The following is a 26370-nucleotide window of genomic DNA, read 5'->3' on the forward strand; positions in this document are numbered from 1 at the left end:
CCTTGTTGTGGGTTACCATCTACATATCAGAGAGAACATTCAGCCTTTGGTTTTTTGGGACTAGCTTATTTCACTTAGTATGATATTCTCCAGTTCCATCCATTTACTGGAAAATACTATAATTTCATTTTTCTGTGTGACTGAGTAATACTCTATTGTGTATATATACCACATTTTCTTTATCCATTTAGTTGCAGAGGAATTATTGAGGCCAAAGAAAAGGGTTGGGTTTTCCTCTGAGGAAAAAGAAACAGCAAATACAAAAACTAAGGAAGCATGAGAAATCAGGTGAAGTTCAAGGGCACTATAATCATTTAGTATGGCTGCTGTGAATGGAAAATGTAGAAGTTGTTAGATGAGGCTGTGCAACAGGGTAAAGATCAAATCATGAAGATTTCTTTATAGCATATAAAAGAATTTGAACTCCATCCTGAAAGTGATGGGAAATAATTAACAACATTTAAATAAAGGAACGGCATGATTAATTTTTGTTTCAGAAGGAACATACTATCAATCTTGTAGAAAGTGGTTTGTGAGAGATGAGAAGGGAGGCAGGGAGACAAGTTAAGAGACTTCATAATTCCAGAGAAATAGTATACTGGTCTATGAAAACTGATTAGAGGAAGAAGAAAAGAGGACCGAGATTGGAGCCTTAAGGATAAATAGCATTTAAGGATTGAGAGGAAGAAATAAATCAGCAGTGGAGACCACTAGAGTGGTAGGAAGAAAACCAAAACAGTATAGTTATCAAAGACAAGGGAGAGAGCTGGGGATATAGCTCAGTTGGTAGAGTGCTGGCCTTGCAAGTACAAGGCCCTGGGTTGGATCCCCAGCACAAAAAAAAAAAAAAAAAAAAAAGAAAGTGAAAAAGACAAGGGAGACATTTCAAAAAGACAGATGAGGCCAGGAGTAGTGGCATACGCCTGTAATCCCAGTGATTCTGGAGGCTGAGGCAGAAGAATTACAAATTCAAAGCCAGCCTTGCAATTGAGGTCCTATACAACTTGGTAAAACCCTATCTCAAATGAAAAAAAATGGTGGGGGGACTGGTAATGTGACTCAGTGGTTAAGCACCCCTGGGTTCAATCCCCAATACCAAAAAGAGAAATTCAGATTACAGCATCAAAAGAAATAGTACAGTAAATGAGGAAAGAAAAGAGTCCAGAGGAGGTTATTAATGACTTTCTGCAGAGGATTTTCTTGGGTGGGTAAAAGCCAGATTGTAGAAGATCAGGGGGTGAATGAGAAAATAAATGAAGTGGAAACATCTAGGCTGGGAAAGGAAGTAGTAAGACAGAGGGGGAGTGAGGGTAGATAAAAGGGTCTGAGTCTTTGGGAGCTTTAGATAAGAAAGACTTGAACATTTTCCATATGTTCTGGAGAATAGCCTAACTAGAACAGGGAGGTTGAAGACATGCAAGTTATGATTGAAATCTTGAAGAATCCCTGGAAAGTCAACTAGGATGGGAGAGGTGGGATCACATGAGGAAAGGTGAACCAACTTGGAAAAGGAGCTGGGCATTAGATCTTAAGGGAAGAGGTAAAGGTGCTTTATTTGCAATTAAGTTTTCTCTGTCTTTGAAATTTGAAGCAGATTCATTGGGTGGAGTTGTTGAGGTGAATAGAGAGGGACTTACCAGAAATTTTTGTTGTCTCTGACACACAACTCTCAAGATACTCAGCTTAGGTTGGAAAATATACATTTTAAGGGCATTAAACTCTAAAAACACTGTTTAACTCAAGTTCTTTTTTCCCTGTGGGAGAACAATCCAACTTAAATATTAAAGGCATCTGTTGCTTGAAAACCTCTTAGGATAAAATGTGGCCATAATTCTTTGTTTATATGTATATTTTCTCAGATTTTAATAATATACATTTATTTGCTTATTTTCTTTTTTTTAATTAATTTTTTTTAATTTTTACAGACTACATTTTGATTCATTGTATACAAATGGGGTGCAACTTTTCATTTCTATGGTTGTATACAATGTAGATTCACACCATTCATGTAATCATACATATACATAGGGTAATACTGTCTGTTTCATTCTGTCTTTTTGTCCCCCACCCCTTCCTATCTTTTAAAATTAAAATTAATTAAATTTATTTGTATTAATTTATAATAGCTGATTGGTGTTGAGTTGCTGAGCGTTTTGCACCGCCTCCTATTGACTTGGAACCCACCATCCATCCAACTGTTGGTTACTGGAGTTGTACAACAGATAGTAAGAGCTGCCCAGGATTATTTGCAGGAAAAAAGAAATACTCTAAGTAAGCACTGTAAATCACACTAACTTAAAGTAAACCTTATTTGCACTCTAATTTTTAAAGTAGTAATGCCAGGAAGTTTGTAATTTTAAAAAATGATCATACATTTAGAAAATTTGAAATTGATTTTGTTTTCATTAGAAGGACCAAATGAAATTGCAGTTGATCATTTTCTCCCTTTAAAAATGTCAACTTCACATAGTTCAACCTAGCATATGTGTTATTTCTATTAGGAAATAAACACCTAATATATATTTTCCAAATAAAAAATGAACTATCCATCAACTTAGAGGAGAAGTTAACGTACAAAGTTCTAGTAAGGAAGAGAATTATACTAAGAAAGACATAGCGTTATTTAGGCATTTACTTGTAAATCCTTTTGAAGGAATTTCTTAAATGTATTTATTGTGATATTTTATATGCTGTTTTTCAATTTTCTCCTGAAAATTTCATCAAATTATCTTTTACCTAAGATGAAGATGACATGGAAAAAGAGTCCTGTCCAGTATTAGGAGAAGGAGGTGACAGTGGTGGCCTCATTCCTGGAAAATCTCTTGTTTTTGCAACTATGGAGCTATTGATGTTCATTTTAGTGCGTCATATGCCACATCTGAGTAGCAAGATGTCAGACTCTCCAAGTCACATAGCCACTAAAACCCGACTGTCAGAAGAAAGTGCTCGTCTGGTGGCAGCCACAGTCACCATTCTCTCTGATTTACCATCCCTTTGTTCACCGGCTGGTACAGTATTGATCAGTATTTGGAAATGCTTTTATACAGTAGATGAAGTGGTCTTGCCTTGGATTTTAAACACTTATAATTTATTTTTCTCTTAAATCTCAAGTGTGAAATGAGAGGTCAGTCTTTTAAAAAGGTTTATGTACTTTTAAGAACCTATAGAGATTAAAGATTCAAAAACCCAAAAATCCAAGCTGGTCTTTTCAAATATGTTCTAAACAAGAGACAGAACTTCAGATAGGGAAAGACATTGTATTCAACAGATAGTAAGGTAGAATTACTAAGCTCATTATTTTCTAATCTGGTTGCCATTCATGAGCAGCATTGAAAAGCTAAAGAATTTCGAAGGTGACAGCCAGCTCTAAGGAGTATCTAAAGAAACTATGACTAGTAAAGATAATAGATACTGTAGAACTATTATATGGAAGCAAACTTTCCTTCTGTTTTATCTGGAAAGTAAAAGTAATTATTAGTAAACATACTGGTAAATTTCAGCATAACCAAGGGACAGTTTTCTAGCTCTTACAGTTACCCTACATGTGTGAAAAGAATAACTTTCTCTCCTCGGAGCTTTGTAGGCAGTTGCCTGTAAGAGTAATGAAGGGATTATTTTGTTAAGTGGATGGTTGAATTTTTAAAAATTTTTTTTAGTTGTAGAAGAACATGATACCTTTATTTATTTAATTTTATGTGGCGCTGAGGATTAAACCCAGTGCTTCACACATACTTGGCAAGTGTTCTATCACTGAGCTACAACCCCAACCCTTGATGGTTGAATTTTTATCCACAGATTCTGGGATCCTTTAATTTCTTCTTTGCTTACCTCAGTAGTCTTCTCATTTTCCTGACTTGGTTATGCTGACTTTAGTACACTGAAGGTTGCTTGTATATCTGAGAATTACTGTAACATTCACCAGGTAACTCAGATGCTTCTCAAAGTATATGAAGTAGTGTTCTCCTTCTGTTTTTTTATCTCCCTTTCTCATTTTCATTATGAAGGGCATGAACTATTAAATAGGTGAAATATTAGCAGTAATAAAAAAGGCTGGGTTGGAAGAAGAAACTATTAGTTCTCTTCTCTAAAATAACATGGTACTTTCTTATGTTCTTTTTCAAACATCAAATTATAGTAATAATAATGTAGCAAATCTTACATAAAAACAAAGAAAAATGAATAATATGAAACCACAGTCAGCCAGGCATGACGGCATGCACCTCTAATCCCAGCTACTCCAGAGGCTGAGGCAGTGGCATCACTTTAGCCTAGGAGTGTCGGGCTCGCCAGGGCAACATAGTGAGACCCTGTCTGGAGGAAGAGAGAGAGAGAAAAAAAGACAAACCTAATTAATTATAAAAAATAAAGGAATGGAAGCAGCTTTAGTAGCAAATGGAATAATTTATGAGGTAATCTAATTTGTTTTTATTTTAGGATGTATGACAATCCTGCCCACAATTTTGTTCTTAATTGCAAGAATATTAAAAGACACAGCAATAAAGTCAGCAGATAATCAGGTTCCTCCACCAGTCAGTGCAGCTCTTCAAGGGATCAAAAGTATTGTCACACTTTCAATGGCCAAAACTGAGGAAACTCAAAAACAATGGACAGCTCTAATTCGTAGTACTCTTGCATGTATCCTGGAATATTCTCAACCAGGTAACCTATAGAAGTTTAAAAAATTTTAATCTGTTTGGATATCTGTTCCCTAATTAATTATTTATTTAAATAATCATGTCAGAAAATTGGTGTATAACACTGAAGTAACTCATGACATTAGTTACATTTTTTAGATTGAACTTCCAATATCCCTATCCCTGACTCTAAATATCTTTGTCTTAGAACTTGCATACGTATTGGGAAGTTTAAAAACAGACATACTATATACCCAGAATTGACATGTGTTAATATATTGATATAAAATTGGAAAGAATTTCAAGTATCTGTCACTATTTCAGTGTACCCCCAAATGGAACCATAATCTTGATACTGATCTATTTCATTCTAGAAGTGTCCCTATTATAAATTATATTTGCTATATTAATATGTGTCATTTATTTTAACAAATATACTTATGTTAATATATGTGAATTTTATATATAGCGAGATAAGTAAACATGAACAATGTATGTTTTTGTACTGTTTAATTCATGTAAGTAATGTCATATCTCATTCTACTTTTTTCCCCTCTGTAATTAATTTCTTAGATCTGTTAATGTGGATATATAAAACTCTTCATTCGTTCTTAACTCCTGTGTAACTTTTTATCACATGTATTTTTTTCAGTTATTCATTCCCCTATCAATGGATATTTTTGTTGTTTCTAGTTTTTCCCAATTACAGAACTTGCTTCAGCAAAAATCATAGATTTCTTGTGTCTGTGAGAAATTTTCTAGGGTATATGCCTATAAGTAGAATTGATTGCATAGATTAACTTCCATTTTATCAGACATTGACAAATTGTTCTCCAAAGTAACTGTATGAATTTACACTCCCATCAGCACCTTCAGATGATCTTTGTTTCCCCATATCCTCACCAATGCTTGGTATTATTGGGTTTCTAAATTTTGTTCTATGATGGCTAAGTACAATCATGTTGTTTTAATTTGTTATTTCTCAGTTTCCTAGTGAATATAAGCATTTTTTGTGGTTGCATTTCAAATGGAGGGAAATCCTTATTTATGTTTTTCTCCATTTTTCTTCTATTTGACTTTTTCTCTCAAGTTTTTCTTTTTTAGCTGTAAAGAAAATGCAAAAGAACTGAAAACAGAATAATAAGGAAAGATTTATCATATTGCCTATTAAAAAATTTCCACATCATCTAAAACTGTCAAGAAGCCCCGGAATCAGTGGATGGGGCTGTGGAACAGAAAAGATTGCTGTAAAATGCACATATATCCCCATAAAAGTAAAATAAATAATAAAGGCCATTCATTATTCTTCAAATGGTGTGTCAGTTAGCCGTTTGAGAAATAAATTCTAGTTAGCCCTTCACCTTTTATCATGAATCAAAATAGACACCAGATAAATTTAAATAGTAGTGTAAGTTTTTTAAAATAGGAAAACAAAGAAAATACAGATGAACCTTTTGTGGCAGAATGACAAAAGACTATAAGTCAAGTGAGAGATATTGCAGAGGAAAATACCAATTGGTCCGTGTAGACATCAAAACATCTTAACATTAAAGGGTATCTGAAAAACTAACAGTAATATCTATGTCAGTGTTGATTCTATTAACGGACAAAGAGGTCTTATAAGAGAATTAGTATCCAATAGAAGAAAAAAGAAAGGAAAGAGTGCACATTAGTTAAAAGGCGACAGATATGGTGGTTCAGGCCTATAATCCCAATGTACTGAGAGGCTGAAGTAGGAGGATCACCAGTTAAAGACCAGCTTCAGCGACTTAGCCAGGCCCTAAGCAACTTAGTGAGACCCTGTCTCAAATTTAAAAATTAAAAGGGCTGGGGATGTGACTCAGTGAGTGCTTAAGTGCCCCTGGGTTCAATCCTCCATCCCCCCCAAAAATATGACCACTGAGAATATGAAAAAAATCAGTCACATTAACGAGTGAAGAAGTACAGCCAAAACATTAATATAAAATTTTGCTTGTAAAATGACTTTTTAAAAATGTGACTATGTTCAGCTAAAATGATTACCAAACATTTTCATACTTTGCTGAAGAGAGTTTCAACTGGTTTAGACTTTCAGGGAATTAATTCTGTAGGATGCATAAAGAGCCTTTAAGAAGGCCAGGTGTGGTGGCAAATACCTGTAATCCCAGCATTTGAGGAGGCTGAGGGAGGAGAATCTCAAGTTCGAAGCCAGCTTCAGGAATTTAGACTGTAAGCAACCTAGTGAGACCGTGTCAAAATAAAAATTAAAAAAGACTGAGAACATAGTTCAGTGGCTAAGCACCCTTGGTTTCAATGCTTGATTCAAAAGAAAAAAAAAGAAGAAGAAGAAGAATGCATACTTGGAGCCATGTGCAGCACACCTATAATCCCGGTGACTCAGGAGGTTGATGCAGGAGTATTGCAAGTTCAAATCCAGCCTCAGCAATTTAATGAGACTCTCAGCAACTTAGTAAGACCCTGTCTCAAAATAAGAAATAAAAAGGACTGGGGATGTAGCTTAGTGATAAAGTAGGTTCAACCCCCAATACCAATTAAAAAAAAAAAGGAATAAAGAAAGAAAATGCATACTTGTATGGGGCTGGATGTAGCTGAGTGGTAGAACACTTGTCTAGCATGCATGAGGACCTAAATTTAATCCACAGTACCACATGCACAGAATGCATATTCTTTGACCTTGTTAATTAAAAAATTAAGTTCAAGGTTATTAATCATCAGTACATCTATTTTACAATAATAAAATGTGTGATAAAGATATTTGGCAGTGGGAAAAATTATACATGAAAATGTATTAGTTTGGATTATATGTCCATTTTATCCATTCCATGTCGTATTCATAAGCAACTATGTATATAAAGATTAACCTAGACCAGAAGAAATTAAGCCAAAACCTAGAAATTAAACCTAATTTTAAATTAGTTAAAATCTAACTGTCACTGAGTGGCAGAACCACAAGTTTTATTTTCTTTTTCATATGCTTTTTATATTTTGAATGATTACACATTTTAGAATGTGACTTTTAAAATTATGTATAAGGGGAAAACTTAGTTGTATTAGTGTTACTGAAACTATTTTAGCTTTATCAAGAGTTAATATTTTGCTTCTTAACATAGATTTTAACAAACTGAAAAGGATTAAATGCCTTTTATATGTACGTATTTGTAGATCGATGGATAAATACAAGTATAAGAAAGAAGAAATGGTTAAGAATTTGTTAAAATATAAATATTGTTTTAATTTTTGTTGAGGGTATCCAGAATCAATGTTTTTAAAATTGCCAACTTTAAGGAAAAGTTTTTGCTATTTTATCAATCTGGTTCATTCATATGAAGTGAATTTAAAGGTCTGGTAATACAATTAACTTGCCTAAGATATTCTGTCCAGACTGAACTCACAGGAGATATACATATGAAGTGCAGATCAAGGCCATGGGAATATTTACATAGTATAAGGCTAGCAATTCCCTTAATTCTTGCTTTAGAAGGAAATTATTATAATAGAGAGAAATTTCATTTCTTACTATAAGAGCTATTTTATTTTAAAATATGTGTGTATGTATTATGTGGACATATATATATGTATACATAAATCCCCTTAAGAATGCTGCAGTACTTTTTTTTCACTTTTAATCCTTTGATTTTGAAATAAATTTCAAACTTATTTTCAAGAGTGGGAAACTCTGGTATACCCTTCTCCTAGATTCACCAGTTAACATTTTACCACAAGGATTTATTTTTATCCATATAACCCTCATACCATTATTGTCATTAATTTTGTTGAGCCACTGAGAATATACTGAAGTCATCATGACTCTTTGAATACTTCACGAATTTCCTAAGAATGAGAACATTCCTTACATGATCATAGAAGAATTATAAAATTTAGGCAATTTAACATTAATGCAATGCTATTATTGTTCATATGCATATTTCAAATGTCCTAATCACAACTTCCATAGAACTTTTTTCTTCTTACTTAGTTGTCATATCGCTTTCGTCTCCTTTAATCTGAGATAGTTCCTCAGTCTTAATCTTTTGTGACATTCACGTTTTTGAAGTATAGGCCATCTACTTTGTAGAATGTTTGATTATTTTGAATCATCCAATTTTTTTCCTTATTTAGTTTAAATTCAGCTCATGAATTTTTGTAGGAATATTATATCTTCTCAGAGCATTACATAAGGAAGCATATAATGTTACATTGTCCCATTACTGGAATTCTTAACTTTAGTAGACTTTGTTAAGATGGTGTCTGCCATGTTTCTCTACTATAAAGTTGTCATTTTTCCCTTTTATAATTAACAAGGAATCTATGGGGGAATATTTTGAAACTCTCTTAGTTATCTGCTCTCCATCAAACCTTCACACAGTGGTTTTAGCATCCACTTTGCCTGAAATATTTATTATTACAAATTTCAAAATGATAACATTTTAATTTATTGTTTTCATTGATAAACTTATAAATGTTAGGGGCAGGGGAGAGTTGTTGAAGATTGAATTTCCAAAATGTTTTGAAAATGGCACTTTGTTTTCATTTTCAGAAGATTCTATGCCTACGCCTGATGAAGTTAGCATGCTGACAGCAATTGCACTCTTCCTGTGGTCTGCTAGTAGTGAAATAATAGGAGTCCAGTCATTACAGAATGGCTGCATGAACAGATTTAAAAATGCACTAAATTCATGTGACCCATGGGTAAGTTACACCTAAGCAAACATTTCACTTTATCAGGAGAATATCTGATTGATTCATTAAAATGTTATATCTAATGAAAGCCTAAGTATTTACAGTAAGACTTTTAAGTGGAAAAATAGAAAATATCACTGGGTTTGAGCACTAGGAGGGACACATTTGTATGTTTACTTAAATATGCAGAATTTTTCTAATGTCTTTAATTAATCCCAGACCACATTAGGAGAGACTTTTCAGTGCTTTCAACATTTATTTAAATGACACTCAGTACATTAATGGATAAATTTATATTATTACATATTTTAATGAGCCTATTAGAAACTTGTTCGTTTTGAAAACATGTTTTATTATTTTACAGTCTATGATTATCAAACCTGCTGCATATCAGGAAAAATAAAACAGTTTAGGAACATTCTTGGCCTCCTAGCTCCCTGAATCAGTCTTCAGAGTTGGAATCTATATTTTTAAAATGTTCCCCAGGTATTTCTGATGTCAGTGAAGTTTGGCAATTTGTATTCTACAAAGTGCTGAAACAATCCACTATTTTTCTCAAATATTTATATGCTTTTCTTCCTTCCCTCCTTCCTTTTTAAAAAAAATTATTCATATGAAGTTTTTCTTATCTAAAAGTCAGTGAGACTTTACTTTCTAGGCCTACAAAACTTAAATTTTTTTAAAGAATTATTTTGAGGGCTGGGGAGATAGCTTAGTCGGTAGAGTGCTTGCCTTGCAAGCACAAGGCCCTGGGTTCGATCCCCAGCACCGCAAAAAAAAACAAAAGAATTATTTTGAGAGATTCAGATTTTTTCAAGAGGTTTATTTAGTTAGGTTATTGAAAGTTCCATTATTCTCCTTCATTTTGCTTAAGGGAAAAATAGCATTTATATTTTCATTGTGCTATATCACTTCTTTTCAGTAGATATTAAGGTATAATGTGATTGTAGAGCAGATAAGAACTATCAGCGTGTTAATTGACCAAATGTTCTTCTTCTAGGTTCAAGCCAAATGTTACCAGCTTCTCCTCTCAGTCTTCCAGCATTCCAACCGTGCCCTTTCAACTCCCTATATCCATTCTTTAGCTCCTATAGTGGTTGAAAAGCTAAAAGCTGTTGAAAGAAACAGACCAGCCAGTAACACTGAACTTTTGGCTGTTCAAGAAGGAATTAAAGTTCTTGAAACATTGGTTGCTCTTGGTGAAGAACAGAACAGTAAGTGTTTTTAATAAAAAGCCATTAACCCAAAATGAAGATCTGTATTATACATAAATCTTATTTGATATTGGACACAGGCCTTTGCAACAATAAGTTTACTAAGGAGCAATTGCTGTCTGAAAGCATAATGTATTTGCTTATGTTAGTAACATAATGTATTGAATTGATTATATTTATTTTTTATGAGCAGGAAACCTCAATGAATTACTGATGACATTTCAACATACTTATTTTTAAATTTTCTAGGAATATATCCTTTAAGAATGAGGAAAAATACAGATGTTCAATAGATTTTTAAAATAGCATTCTACTCCATATAATAAAGGTATAAAAATCTTATAACAAATATAACCAGATAAGTTTGAACACCAAACATTATTGTTTAAATACCTCAATATTTGATATTTTAAAATTATTTTTAATTTCATGAAAAACTGCTACCTACATCCATTTAACAAAACTTACACAGCTTACTATATTACTTTTCTTTATTTCCTTAATACTTAAATCTTGTTTTCCTCATAATATGTTTGTCTTTAAAAATATTTTTTACTTATTGTAGAAAGTCTAAATTTTTAAAATACTATCTTCTGATCAAACATTAAGCTGTTTACAATTTTCAAGATTCTCATGCTACATTTAATTTTAAATTAGCATATCTGTTCAGGAATTGATCTTAAGTTGACTCGACTAAAAATATTTTAACTATTAAAGGTCAATAAGAACAGTGCTAGAATTTCAAAATGAGTAAGATTTAGAACTCACGTTTATGAAATTCACAGTAGTAAAATAAAAGTATGCATAAAAATTTGTTGATTTTCCTAACATACGTCATAGTGTCAGTCATGAATTTTCTGCCCAAATAACCTATATATTAATTTATTACTAATTCCAATTAAATTTATGAATTTCTCTAAACAGTTGTTTCTGACTTTCAGTTTTGACATTGCTTCCATGCATTACATTAATATTTGCCTTTTTCTTGCTCCCCATAATCGGCTAATCATTAATCATCAAATCAGATCAGTTTGTCTTTTACATTCATCTGTGCATTCTTCTCTTCTGCTATCATAGGTGTAGATTATAGTTTTTATAGGGGAGCTATTTGAATGGACTTCCTTTCTTTTCCCTCCATTCTTTCCTTTCTTCCTCTTCTTTCCTGCCTCTTTACTTCTCTCTGCAGGGCTTTGTGGACCTTTGCCTGCTGAAGCACATGCTTTATCACTGAGTGACACCTCCAGTCCTGCAGTAGCTTTCAAAAACCTCTACCTTTCCAGTTTCCTGTGAAAAAAATTTTTAAGACAAGGAGCATTTGCAAATGAGATAAAAACATTTTGAGTGATAGTGTTGTATGAAAGGAGAGGTTAGCATTCCCTTGACAAGGATGGAAGAGGCCCGTGGGCCAGACAATAGGCATAAGGTTAAGGCATTGCCACCTACCTCTGTGGCATCTGTCATTTTTTCAGAAAAATAGAATGGAGATCGGAAGAGTTTGTGTTTATGGGGAACCCATCGAGGAGGAAAGAAGTGAGGGAAAGGGGAAGGACTGGGGACTCTAGTTAACCAAATTATGCTAGGCACATGTATGAATACACCACAAATTGCATTCCAATTTTATATGTAACTATAATTCATCAAGTAAAAAATAAATACATAGAAGGAAGACCAATAGAATAGCGGAAGGAGAACAGGGAGAGGGAAGAGGTAATAAGTACTTGGGATTGAAATGGAGAAAACTATGTTATATACTTTTATGAATATGTCACAGTGAACTCCACTTTTATGTGTAACTGTAATGCACTAAAAAAATAAAATTCAAAAAGTCAAGTGATAGGGCCTGGGGTTGTGGCTCAGTGGTAGAGCACTTGCCTAGCATGTGTGAGGCACTGGATTCAATCCTTAGCACCACATAAAAATAAACAAATAAAATAAAGGTATTGTGTCCATCTACAACTAAAAAAAAAAAAAATTAAAAAAAAGTCATGTGATAAATTCAAAAATTGAAAATTTATACTACGGCTCAGGAGGCTGAGGCAGGAGAATTGCAAGTTCAAAGACAGCCTCAACAACTTAGCGTGACCCTAAGCAACTTTGTGAGACCCTACGTCAAAATAAACAAATATAAAACGTGCTGGGGATCTGGCTCAGTGGTTATGCACCCCTGAGTTCAATCTGTGGTACCAAAAAAAGAAAAAGAAAATTTACCTTTTTGGAATCATATTACTATAAAATGTAAAGGTAAGTCTAAAAATGCCACCATCAAATTAATATATTCATTCATTTGATGGTACCCTCCTAATGAATGTCATATTCATTAATAGGATTCATTTGCCTCTGTGTGTGTGTGTGTTTGGGTGGGTGGGGTGCCTGACGATTGAGCAGGGCCTTAAAGCACACTAGGCAAGCACTCTACCACTGAGCTACACCTGAGTCCTACTTAGTTCTTGCAGTGCATTTAGTCTTAGATTTTAATAATAATAATAAAAAAGTCAGATATTACCTTTTAAAAGTCTTGTTATAGTACAAAACATTTGTAATCTGAGTAAAGTAGTCCATTAAAATATGGAAAAATCATGATGGTGCTTAGTATTGATACATCTCACTAATAATACTGATTTCAGAATTGAAATTATAATGCTTTCATTATTTTATACCTTTAATTCTTATTTGAAATGAGTTACTTCAGGAGCATTGCTGGAGCCTAATTTGCTGTTAAACTATAAATTATACATAATATGTGAATATATTTTTATGTAAAATGTTAAACAATAGGCACTCTCAAATCAGACCCATCTTTGTTGTTATCTTTGTTATTTACAGGAGTCCAGTTACTTGCGCTTTTAGTTCCCACTTTGATTTCTTACCTGCTGGATGAAAATTCTTTTGCCTCAGCAAGTTCAGTTTCCAAAGATCTTCATGAGTTTGCACTCCAGAATTTAATGCATATCGGACCTCTGTATCCACATGCTTTCAAGACGGTAATGGGGGCTGCTCCTGAGTTGAAAGTGCGGCTAGAAACTGCTGTTCGAGCAAGCCAAGCAAGCAAGGCTAAAGCTGCTGCCAGGCAGCCAGCTCCTACCATACATTCTGCACCAACAATCAAGCTAAAAACAAGTTTTTTTTAGTGCGTTCCTCTATTCGTTTTTATATGTATTTCACCCAGTTAGTGATAACCACTGTATCATTCCAGGCTGTGGATTCTATTTTATTTGTATATTGGTAATATAATGCTTCTAAGTAGGTTAAGGAAGTAATGTTCACACCACTATTGATTTTTAAGTGATTTTAAAAATTATGTGGTACATATGTTTTCTTTTTTCCTGCTAATAATGTTTCTTTTTTATTAATTTTTTTGTTGTTTTGTTTTTGTTCTTTATGGTGCTGGAGATTGAACCCCAGGCCTTGCACATGCTAAGCATGCACTCTACTACTGAGCTACACCCCCCCAAACCCTAATTAATTTATTTTTTAAACACTGAGCCATGGTCTTTTACATGCTGAATACATAATTGTATCATGTACTGGAACAGACTGTGGATGTTATCAGGGGAAAAAAAGGTCAAAATTTGGCATTTGTCAAAAAAACTTGCTTTGCAAAATAAGTAAATTTAAAATTTTCAGGAAACCAAAAATAATAGAAAGTCTCTCTTTTGTGGTGTACATACTATGAATAAAATCACATTTTCTAAACATTTCTCAAAATATCCTTATCTTTCTGAGGCATCTTTTTACTTTAATATTAAATTACTGAATTGTGTTTATGTATATTTTAGTTGTTAATTGAATTAAAGTTCTCATTTAAAGTCCATTAAAATGTTTCAAATGTGGTTTAATATTCTACTTTTTTTAATGGTGAAAATTTGATCTAAATTATGTTTTGTAATTACAGAGCCTCAGTTTCTGACTGTGATGGCTAGTTTCATTCATCAAATATTTATTGAATGCCTACTGTGTATAAGGCATCAAGCTAAGTACTTCAGGGTATACAAAAATGAATTAGTCATAATTATAGTTAATGCCAGTCTCTCTTGCAATGGGAATTTTTCCTTGCAAAACAGATAATTGATGAAATGAATGTATACCACAGCATTTAGCAAATTTTAAACACCAAATTTTACCAGACAACGTGACATAGACTTTATCAAAAGTAAGTGACTTTTCTGAACATTTCAAACTATATAATTAGTTATCACCTGCCACCCGACATTTATTCTCTCTCATACCCACACCAGTTGGCAGCCAGCTTACAGATCCTTGCCTTTCTTCCTGCCTCAGTCTTTTAATTCCTCAGAAAGTCACTTTCTTTCACCTGTTTTCTCACTGACTTTTATTTCTACAGAGTTGTTTTTAATTTCTGACTTGAGTTTCCAAAGTTGTTATTCTTGTTTTTTGTTTTTGTTTTTAATTTTGGTAAAAGTCTATTAAAATTAATTCACATATTATACAATTTAGCCACTTAATGTGTACAATTCAGTGGTTTTTATTATAATCACAGGGTAGTGCAACCATCACTATAGTCAATTTTGAACATTTTCATTACTCCCAAAGGAAACTCCATATCCTTTATCTATCATCTCACAATCTCCTACCAGCCTTAGGCTATCACTAATCCACTTTCTCTCTATATAAATATTTGTACAGTGGATATTTCATATAAATGGAATAATATGTGATCTTTTGTGACTGTTTTCTTATCTGTGCATAATATTTTCAAGGCTCATCCATGTTGTAGTGTGAATCAGCACTCCATTTCTTTTTATGACTGAATAATATTCCACTGTATGAATGCCACATTTTATCATCAATTGATATCTTTCATCAGTTGAAGGACATTTGTTTGCTTTCACTTTTTGCCTGTTATGAATAATGATGCTCTGAAAAATAATGTGCCAGTTATTGTGTGACCATATATATATATATATATATACATAAATATATATATATATTATATATATAAATAATTTTTTTTGGTACCAGATATTGAACCCAGTGGTGCTTAACCACTGAGCCATATCCCCAGCCATTTTTATGTTTTATTTTGAAACAGGGTCTTACTAGGTCCTCAGGGCCTCACTAAGTTGCTGAGATTGGTTTTGAACTTTCGATCCTCCTGCCTCAGCCTCCTGAATCATTGGAATTACAGGTGCACACCACCACAACCAGCTGGATACATGTTTTAATATCTCTTGAATATATACCTAGGAGTGGAATTGCTGACTCAAATAGTAATACTATGTTTAACTTTTTAAGGCACTGCCAAATTGTCTTCTGGTCTCATTTTTTGCACACATGCATGCGTGCACGTAGCTCCTTTTCAGTCATCTCTTTATATAGTATATTTATTTCTGCCTTGGCTATTTTTTGTGTTCTTGATACCTCTCAAACTTTTCCCATCATTTCCCCCTTTAGGGTAGACTGCATCATGTGTTAGTAATGTCTCTCTTCCCTTCCTCCCTGCCTCTCTTGTTTTCTCTTTCTCTGTTAGTACTTCTTTATTCTTTTCTCTAACCCCCTCTAAGCCACTGACAACCTAACGTCTAGTTTTCTATAATCACAACTATAAAATGAAATTCTGTTTGATGCTTTATGTTTATTAATGTTTCATTGCCCAACCCATGAGATTTTTACAACCCAAATAATCATATCTATTATGATTATAAACTTCCAGTGTCATAAAGCTAAAAGGAGAAGTAGCATTATAGCCAGTGGATTCTGAAGCATAATCTGAGTAGTTTTTTTTTTTTTTTTATGCCATTCTTTTTTTTTTTAATTTATTTATTTATTTATTTATTTATTTATTTATTTATTTATTTTTTACGTTTACATACTGAGTAGTTTTAATAGCATAAGCAATAAAGTATCTTCTGTTTGCTTTCCAAGTTCTCATTAATCAATATTATAGGTTTGGATTCTCAATTTATCTAGAAAGATAAGCTCTGAAGTCGGGTGTCCCTTTTCTGAATATATCCTATTAGTCATTAGGGATAAAACACAGGACCACTTACCTTTTGAGACCCCAGTACCTCATCTACAAAATGAAAGGGAAATTTAGTAGATATTTTTCTCTGTGATCTTTTACATACCTAGAAAATACATCTGTCCACATGTTTATCTGTTTATTTTTATCAAGAGTGAATCTAAATAATCCTTTAATATCAGCATATAATAATGATATTTGGTTTGGTAAATAGTCTTTACATGTATGTAAAATTGTTACAGTATGAAAGTGTAAAACATTAAATATATAATGTAGGCACAGAAGTTAAAGTATTTCAGATCATGGGGTTGAGGTTGTGGCTCAGTGGTAAAGTTCCTGCCTTGCACGTGTGAGACACTGGGTTCAATTCTCAGCACCACATAAAATAAATAAAGTTGCAACAAAAAAGTATTGCAGATCATTACTATAAATAAAAGCTGCCATTTGTGTTGAGTGCCAGACCCTGTGTTAGACACTTTATATTGATTCTTTCATTCAAACAATACTGAATGATGGATATAATTAACCAATTTTCAAAACATTTAATTTACTGCATAACTATTTAATAAATGCATTACTATTCCTCACATTTTCTTCTTTTTTTAGTACCAGGGATGCTTAACCACTTAGCCACACCCCTAGCCCTTTTTAAAATTTTTTTGAGACAGCATCGTACTAAGTTGCTGAAGCTGTCCTTGTACTTGCAGTCCTCCTACTTCAACCTCCTGAGTCAATGGAATTACGAACCTGTGCCACCATGCCCAGCTATACATTTTCTTCATTCTTAATTGGAATGTTTAGGTTGGTGAAAGAAATGGCTGAAGTATAGCTATAAATAAATTTCTTGTCTTAATACTTTGCGTCAGATGGGTTATTTTTAAAACATGATTTAATCTTTACAAATCCATCTCTAGTTCTCTCTTATCTAAAAACCTATGAAATTATTTGTGGACCTTACAGAATTTTATTTAAATAAGATTTTAGGGCTGGGGTTGTGTCTCAGTGGTAGAGCACTGCATATGAATAAATAAAGATCCATCGACAACTAAAAATATTTTTTAAAAAATGCATATCAATCATAATTTAGAAAAATTGTCCCAAGTTTTTGGAAAAATTATCCTAAGCAAGTATGTGATAATCATATATCTACAAGTGATCAATTACAACTATTCCTTCTTTCCCACCTATTCTGTTCTTTTCGCAAAGGGGAATTTGATTACAGCCTTTGTTTCCTATCCACAATTTTCTGTCTCTGTCATTGGAACTCATGGATTTCTACCTCAGCATGTTCTCATACACATATACCTGTCTTTCCCCCTCCCCCATTACTGTCAATTCTAGTCAAAGAACCCATGGAAATTTAAGTGGACTCGTTTGAATTTTCTAACTTTCATTATTGATCCTTTCTTCCTCTCTTTTTCTTTTGTTTTTGATTATTTGCTTTAAACCTCTTTCTTTTCAAATTAGTTCACGTTATATAGAGAAATGCCTCATTTTGTTTGTAAAAGTACAATGGGCTTTAATCTTTCTTTTTGATTGGTTGGTTGGTTGGTTTTTTGGTAGCGGGGATTAAACCTAGGGGCGCTTTACCACTGAGCTATATCGCCAGCCCTTTTTATTTTTTGTTTTTAGTCAGGGTCTTGCTAAGTTGCTGAGCATTCTGTTAAGGTCACTGAGGCTGGCCTTGAATTTGGGATCTATCTGCTTCAACCTCCTGAGTTGCTGGGATTACAGGCTTGTGCTACTATGCCTATCAAGGGCTTTAATCTTGTCCAATGAGCATATAAAGAGACTCAGAGGAAAAAAAAGTTAATTTTATATCTTTCATGAATTAATTTATTATAATCACAAAATTTGCATTCTGTAAAATTGTGGGAAAATTTCCACAACCCACCACCCAGAACAAATGTTAATATTTGAATCTATTTCTTTCCATAGTTGCAATCTCCTAAATAGTAGATGTTGTATCTTGCTTTCCTATATTTATTTTCTAAGCATTTCCCAAATATTACTACTCTAATAATATGAGAAGCATTTAGCAATGATCATATTTTGATGGCTACTTAATGGTGGATATGCTATTATTGATAGCCATTATCCTGAAGATGGCTATTTTGTATCCAGTTTTTACATTTTAATAAAAAATGTTGCATTTGACTTTTTAAAAGTAAAACTTTGTACATTATTTTCTTAGGATAGATTTGCTATAGGGGTTATAAAAGTATGACAGGTCTCTATCCCAACAACAACTACAAAAGCCAGATTTGAATTTTGATAGTTCTGAATCTTCTGAAAGTAATATTTTTTGGAGTAGACATATGAAAATGAAACTGGGTCACTTTTTCCAAATTCCAAGAAAATGGATGGGAGATCCCATACATTGCCAAATATTTTGATATAACTAAATGTTATATTTTATTAATGGCATTTTAGTTGAGCAGCAAGGAGAAAACCTTAATGAAGTTTGGACGGTTTTTAGTGAAAACACAAATTTTGGTAGTACTGTTTTACATACTGTGAACCCCAGTGTGTGCACACAGGAGGTAGGGAAGGGTAGAAGATGTCAAGGACAATGACCATCTGAGGGCTGGGGAGATAGCTCAGTCGGTAGAATGCTTGCATTGCAAGCACAAGTTCCTGAGTTCAATCCCCAGCACCAAAAATAAAAAGGATGAACCAATGATCATCTGATGTTCATTTAAGCCAAGAGATTTAGAGGAACTGAGGTTTAAAAAGAACCATGTGATCATTAATTTTCAGGTAGGATGACCAGACTAGCCCACCTGCACAAACAGGTCAGTATGTCAAATAAGTAGTTTTTTTTTGCGGTACTGGGGATCGAACTCAGGGCCTTGTGCTTGCGAGGCGAGCACTCTACCAGCTGAGCTATCTCCCCAGCCCAAATAAGTAGTTTTAATAAGTAATTTTAATAAGTTTTCTAAGAAACTGTAAAATAAAAATGGAGCTGGGTGCAGTGGCTCAACATCTGTAATCCCAGCAGCTCAGGAGGCTAAGGCAGGAGGATTTCAAGTTTAAAGTCAGCTTCAGCAACTTAGGAAGTCCCTGTCTCAAAATTAAAAATGAAAGGGCTGGGGATGTGGCTCAGTGGTTGAGAGTCTCTAGGTTCAATCTGCAGTATGCCCCTCCCCACATAGATTGCCTTATGGTAGTGCTTTGCTTGATACTGGACATATGTATAAGAACTTAAATTCTGCTCTCTTCTTCTCCTCACATTCATGCTCTTTCTTCTCCTCTCCTCACTTTCATGCTTCTCTCCTCCTCGTTTTCAAGCTGACTCCTCCATTTCTCTCTTTCCTGCGCACGCGCCCTTTCTCTTTTCCTCTCATTTTCTCTCTTACCCTGCAGGGAGACACTGTCTGTGTGCTTAATAAACTCCCTTATGTTAAAAAAAAAAAAAAAAAAAAAAAACTTAAATTCCCCTTTACCAAAAAAATTTTGTGATATGATTCTCCCGTGCTGTCTTTTATTCATTCACTGGACAATTTATGGGAGATTGGTTTCATTTATTAGTAATTTCCACAAACCCAGAGAGCTGGGGACTTGAACCCGGGCCTCCAGCATGAGAGGCAGGCTGGACAATTTATGTATGACAAATGATGGGAATACAGTGGTCAAGCAAAAAATCTGCCATGATAGGATTACATTCCGGCAGGAGATAGAATAAAATAATCACAGATGGTAGTAAGTAGGAAGGAATGGTATGAAGTATGGCATGAGAGGAGATATAGCAGGCAGGATTCCTTTAAAGGTTTTCAGGGGCCCTTCAGATTTACTTTTTTTTTTTTTGTACCAGGGATTGAACCCAGGATTGAACCTACTCCAAGTCACCATGCTCATTTGTAGTATAGATGATTCTTGACTTCATAATATTTCAACTTAAACTTTTTTGACTTTATGATGAGGCAAGAGTGCTATACAATCAGTAGGAACCATAATTCAAATTTTGCTTTTTATCTTTTCCCAGGTGAGGAATAGCTGTAGGATATTCTCTGTCCATGCTGGGCAGGGGCAGTGAACTGCAGCTTCTGGTCAGCCTCAGTTGAGCCTCATGCCAGGTCTCTAGAGTGTACCCTGTTGCTAAGCTAGGATGTTGAGTAGGTTAGGTGTATTCATGCATTTTTAACATGTTGTTTTCAATTGAAGATGAATTTATCAGGATATAACTCCACTGTAGATAAAAAAGCAAAAGTATAGCAGTGGATGGTAGGCTCAGTTTGTCTGGGTAGGAAACCAGCTCTGTCATAACTTGTATAACCCTGAGTAGGTCACCTGTTTTTTTGCCTCCGTTTCTGTATCTGCAAAATGAGAACAATAATAATGTTCATACTCATAGAGTAGCTCTGGATTAAATGAGTTAATACCCGTAAAGGACCTTTAAATTGTGCTTGACCTTTAGAAAACAATTCAGAAGTGTCTGAATGCTCTATTTTCTACAAATAAAATCAAATGACTTATATATTCAAATCTGACACCTTTCTAAAAACTTTTCATTTGGTTACCTTAGATAAAAACCAATTCCTCTCAAGGCCCTGTGTAACCTGGCCCCTACCTTCTCCACCTCTTTGTTTTGTTTTGTAGTGGTGTCTATGGCCTTGTGGTAGTATCCTTAGCTGTCCAGTAAAGATAGAATTTACCTTATAGGGACATTGTAAGGATTGAATTAATACATGTACAATGCTTTTTTTTTTTTTTTAGCACATGTTCCATAAATATCAGCTATAAAATAATTGTTATTACTTTCATCTGATTATTTTTGTGTCAGTAATATTGGGTTTATTTCACCATACTACTTTTCTTCCTCCGAGTATTTAAATTCTGCTTTAAAACCCCATTCCACCCTCTTTAAAATTTTTAAAAATTAAGGAAGAGTTAATTTTTACTCTTCCTTAATTTTTACAAGTGATTACATGTTTATAAAAAATGTTGCAGCATTAATTTGGTTATTGCCAAATACTAAGAACCATTTTATTTGAATTCTTTTTCTCCTAGTAAATTTATATGTATTAGCTAAATTTGAATATAGTCAGCTTATTGGTCATGTTACATATTATGAGTTCCTGTGAAAGTGTGGATTAACTGGTTTAAACTAGTCCTACTCTCCTGCTCTTGTTACTTCATGTCCTGCTGCTGAGGGGAAATCTGGAAAAGGAGATAACACAGATAATGGTAGAATTTTCCATCACAGAGAACAACAGCAAGTACTATAATTAACACATATTAAACAATAATACCGTATTGAGAACTTGCAGAGTTGTAGTACGTTCAAAATAGATTAAATCCCATTTTTTAAAAATCTAAGAAAAGCATGGGTCTTCAAAATGTAAACAGAAATTAACTTCATTTATCTTGGTTTTCTGGCACAAAGTCCAGATTTTTTCCTCTGTCATGTTGGTAAAAAATAATGCACAAAATTATATTACATTTTAATTCTCTTGAGGACCAGTTTAATGGGAATCTGGGGAAGTGGTACTGTTCTGAATAATTCACACATAAATGAAGATTGTATATCTTCTACTGAGAAAGTGGCTATACCTAGAAACCAGTGTGTTTCAGTTGCATTGTTGGCAGCAGTAGCCAGCGTACAAAAATATTCTTACACACACGTGTATACACACACACACACACACACACACACACAGAGTTACTTTTATAGAGTGATTATATAATTGTTTGAAATTCAGTTCCTGGCTTAGAAATGGGGACACTTTAGTTATTAAAAGAAAACAACAGTTTGTTGGGTAGAACTTTCATTCATTGGAAACTTTAAAAGAGAAAAGGGGTAGAGAAGCAAGAGATGGAGTTGCTGGGGAGAAAGGATGAGAATATGTCAAAACTCAGTCTTCTTTGCTTAGAGATATAGAATTTGATCACCATTAATATTCCAAGAGAAGTCTTGCTACAGCTTCAGAACTGTGTAATCATTGTGGTCTCTTGTTATTTAGATTTATTAAAGCAATCCTGATTTTGAATTTGAAGTATTTATTCCTCAAATTATCAACAATGATAAAATTAATTTTAATTTAAAAGTGAAATTTAATTTTTATAAATTTATTAAATAGAATTAATAAAATAAAATTTAATTTTAAAATTAGGCAGCTCCCTAACTTCAACCATACTCTTCTAAAAGGAAATAGTAGTAATAATAACAACAACTAATAGAGGCTATTTTCCCATCATGTCAGAAGCCTGTGATGTAGATTTAATTCTTGGACTTCAAGAAAGTTTCAAATGATAGAATTCCTTCATTCCCAACTTATTGGGTGTTTCCCCAACCAAGCCATTACTAGACTTCAAATCTAGGCAGTAAGTTTAGCTGTAGTCTGAGGGAAGTTAGTCTCGGAACTGACCCCTTGAGGCAAGGTAAGCATAGGGGAGAGGGGAGAGAGATCAGGAAGAGGTCAGATGGTAGAAGAGGTGTATAAACAATGGGTTATCATCAATTGTTCCCCCAAATTCTCATCTTGGGAAGGCCTCTCTTAACTCCAATAGTTCCCCTTTTTTCTGCCCAGAATTTTGAAAGAACTGTCAAATTCAATTTGAAGTTTTTCTTTGGGTAAAGTCTCAGAAACCCAAATAACTGGTCATTTAAAACCACTTGAAAAAAAATAACCACTCATTTTAATGAAAAAACACACACATGCACAAAAGCAGATGTATTGTCATTTTATAGAACTATAATGCTGATTCCACAACACACACGCATATTTTTTAAAAAGTAGAAAACATTCCTTATATCTAAATAAACTTGTAGTATTTTGCATTTTTCACTTTAAACTGGTTTTAACAGTTGCACTGTGTTCTTAGAAAGGGTACCCTATTTTTATGTTATTTAGGCTTTATTATAAAATAAAAAGATCAGGAAATCAGTCACAGTCTGTGGTCTTAAAGGTTAGACTTAGGCTTTAATTTTGCTTTGTTTTTAAGATTATTTTAAATCTACTAAATTAAAATTCTGAATAGGGGAGGAGGGATAAGAAAGTAAAAAGAACAATTATTGAACCCTTCATATTGACCAGGATCGGTTTGTCATTTTTAATTTTGAGACAAATTTACTAAACTGCCTAGGCTGGCTTTAAACTTGTGATCCTACTACCTCAACTTCTGGAGTAGCTGGGATTACAGGAATGTGACCCTGCCCAGCTCAACACCTGGTTTTTTGTGTATCATTTCAGTTAATATTATGAACTGGATTAAGATAATAGCCATTATTAGTCAGTATTTATCATATGCGAGGTTCTGTGCTAAGGGATTTATATTTCGTCTCTCATATGATCTCACTGTCACTTCATAGGGTAACTGATATTACCATATTAAAAACAAAGGAATCAAGTATGAAAAAAGTTTCACTTGTGCAATATTTCCAAATCTGGAAAATTATGTAGAGTAAGAAATAAAGTTCAAGTTTGACTAATTACAAATGCTATGTCCTTTTTGGTTATTGACTTTTAAAGGATATTTCCCTGAATTCAAAAGACATTTTTGCTGTTATGACTGAGAATGTACATTGAGAGGAGACTTTTGGGATGAATGCATATAATGTTCTATGTTATGATTTGAGTAGTAGTTACATGGAAATGTTGAATTTGTGAAAGTTCATTGAGTTTTTCTGTTCGATTTTGTATTCGATAAAATACTAAAAGCAATTCATATTGAATACAGAAAATGTGAAAAACAGAGAAGCACAAAGGGAAAAAAACCACCAGTAAGTTCACTACTAAAGAATGAATAGTTTTAGAAGTTGATTCATTTAATAGGAAATTTGGGAATGCACATACCTTATGCTTTTTTAAAAATTATTTTTACATACATTTTTAGTTGTTGATGGACTTTTATTTTATTCATTTATATGGGTTGCTGAGAATCTAACCCAGTGCCTCACACATACTAAGCAAACACTCTACCACAGAGCCACAACCCTGGCCCCTACCTTACTCTCTCAAAACAATTTGGAACAAAAGAACTATAACTCCAAGAGAAGGAATCATGTTTTAAAAATTTTTTTTGTTACTAAAAAGAAATATAACAATATATGAAAATTTTTTGAAAAAGTGAAAATTGTTTCATAAGCCCAGTTTACTATAACCATTTTTAATATTTTGGTATATTGAATGATATTCTCATGATGTAGACTATCAGCATTATCTTGTATATAAATAAATTCTTGAAAAGCAAAAAATGTAATAAAGTTAAACCACGAGTTAAAACAGTTCTTTTGCATATGTGTGGTAACCTAGGTTATCTCAATTTAATTATGTTTTATAGGTTGTTACTAATTAAAGGAAGAGTCAGTGCACATCTACATTAGAGGAAAAAACAGGTAACATTCAAACCTGTAAGATTATTTAAACCCTTCGGATAAAAAAAATAAGCAGTTGTTGAATAACTGTCTCCCTGGTACTCTGGTAATTCTAATAAAAGAGAAGTCAATCTGTTAATGAAAAAAAGATCACTGAATTAGCAGGAAATCTAGGTGCTAGTTTTGGCTCTGGCACTCATTCAAGATCTCATTGTGGACAAGACTCAATTTCTTTGGACTTTAGTTATTTGAGTTGTAAATGAGAAAATTGGGTTGTATCTCGAAGGACACTTAACATCCAAAATAATTTATGACACAGGGAATTCAGCCAGGCCCTGATCAACTTTTTATGACAATAAAGGATGAATTCACAAAACGGAAACATTCAATAACGGAGAGAGGCTAGAGCTTGCCATCTTTATTTGCAACCAGACCAGATACAATGTGTTTCCTGTCCTTTGCACAAGTAGCCATGGGAAGAGGGGGAGGCGAGAGAGGACAAGGACAGGATGTCCTTCCCTTACATGTCACTCATCACCCTATATCTTTACATTTTTTTCCCATGACCATCATCAGGTCTGATATCCCAGAAGTTCATCCTAGAAACAGAAGGATTACAAGTAACTTGTTAGGCTTAAGAAATATTTGCTCGATAATTTATTTCATTTTCATTTCTCAAGTGTTTTTCAGGCGCCTTCCTTTGTCCCATCGTTGTAGAGTGAATTACAGTATAATGATATCGAGGTATTCGGAGAAGGAAAACATTTGCAAAAAGTTCATGTGAACTAAATGGATTTGTGTGTGCCTTTGGTAGATTGATAGCGTTGCCAGTATGCAAGTGAAACGTGGAAGAAACTGGGAACCTGACAAGTGAAAAAGGAAAGGTCCCTGGATACCCAAGGGAGGTCTGGAGCAGAAGGGGACTTTGTTTTTTCAGATAGAGTAGTTTTAAGGCTGTGTGTGTGTGGTGTGTGTGTGTGTGTGTGTGTGTGTGTGTTACCAATCTCTCTTAGATAACAGGAACTGTCATTTTTTTATCTCCAAAGCGCGGGGATATAACTGACAATCAAAATATTTGCTCTATTGAATTGAGCAAAAACCTCAGGGGGATGATAGGAAAAATGAAACCGAAAAAAACTATAGCATCTGTTATTTGACATCTGAAACTTTTACAGGATTTACTGCAGGATTACTACAAAGGGAGAGGGACTTCTGCTGAAAGCTTTTTCGGAAGAGACATCAACAAACTAGAATTTGGAAGAAGCCCCAGAAAGCCGATGTGTTGTCTTAGGGGAGAGATGACCAGAGTTTCTTGTAAAGGAAAACTCATCAGGCAACAGGTTTGAACCCCTCGGGTAAAAAAGGTAGGAGCGAGAGCGACACGGAGTAGGCGAGGGTTGTGTAGGACCGGAGAAACTGTGAGGTCGGAGCCAAAGGAGAGGACTGAGTGTGGCTGGTTGGAGAGCCAACGTCCTGCAGTCGGACTGCATAGCTTGCTTGGAGCCTTTTATTTTTTAACAAAACGACCAGGAAGCCCTAAAAGAT

At 33.9% G+C, this 26370-nt stretch overlaps 1 protein-coding gene and 1 pseudogene across 1 annotated transcript in view; both read left to right on the top strand.

Moving 5' to 3' along the window:
- The window catches only part of Heatr5b (HEAT repeat containing 5B), an 86266-nt gene extending 70838 nt beyond the window's left edge, over positions 1 to 15428 (top strand). The window contains exons 31-36 of the mRNA XM_047523115.1: positions 2127 to 2271; positions 2742 to 3008; positions 4435 to 4659; positions 9172 to 9323; positions 10315 to 10528; positions 13352 to 15428. Of these exons, the coding sequence (XP_047379071.1) occupies positions 2127 to 2271; positions 2742 to 3008; positions 4435 to 4659; positions 9172 to 9323; positions 10315 to 10528; positions 13352 to 13656 (1308 nt within the window). The 3' untranslated portion in view covers positions 13657 to 15428. The remainder of the gene's footprint in view (positions 1 to 2126; positions 2272 to 2741; positions 3009 to 4434; positions 4660 to 9171; positions 9324 to 10314; positions 10529 to 13351) is intronic.
- On the top strand, positions 11876 to 11994 carry LOC124963758 (uncharacterized; annotated as a pseudogene).
- Positions 15429 to 26370: the final 10942 nt, after the last annotated feature.

This window comes from Sciurus carolinensis, chromosome 13 (genome assembly GCF_902686445.1).
Source record: "Sciurus carolinensis chromosome 13, mSciCar1.2, whole genome shotgun sequence".
In the NCBI taxonomy this organism is placed as follows: domain Eukaryota; kingdom Metazoa; phylum Chordata; class Mammalia; order Rodentia; family Sciuridae; genus Sciurus; species Sciurus carolinensis.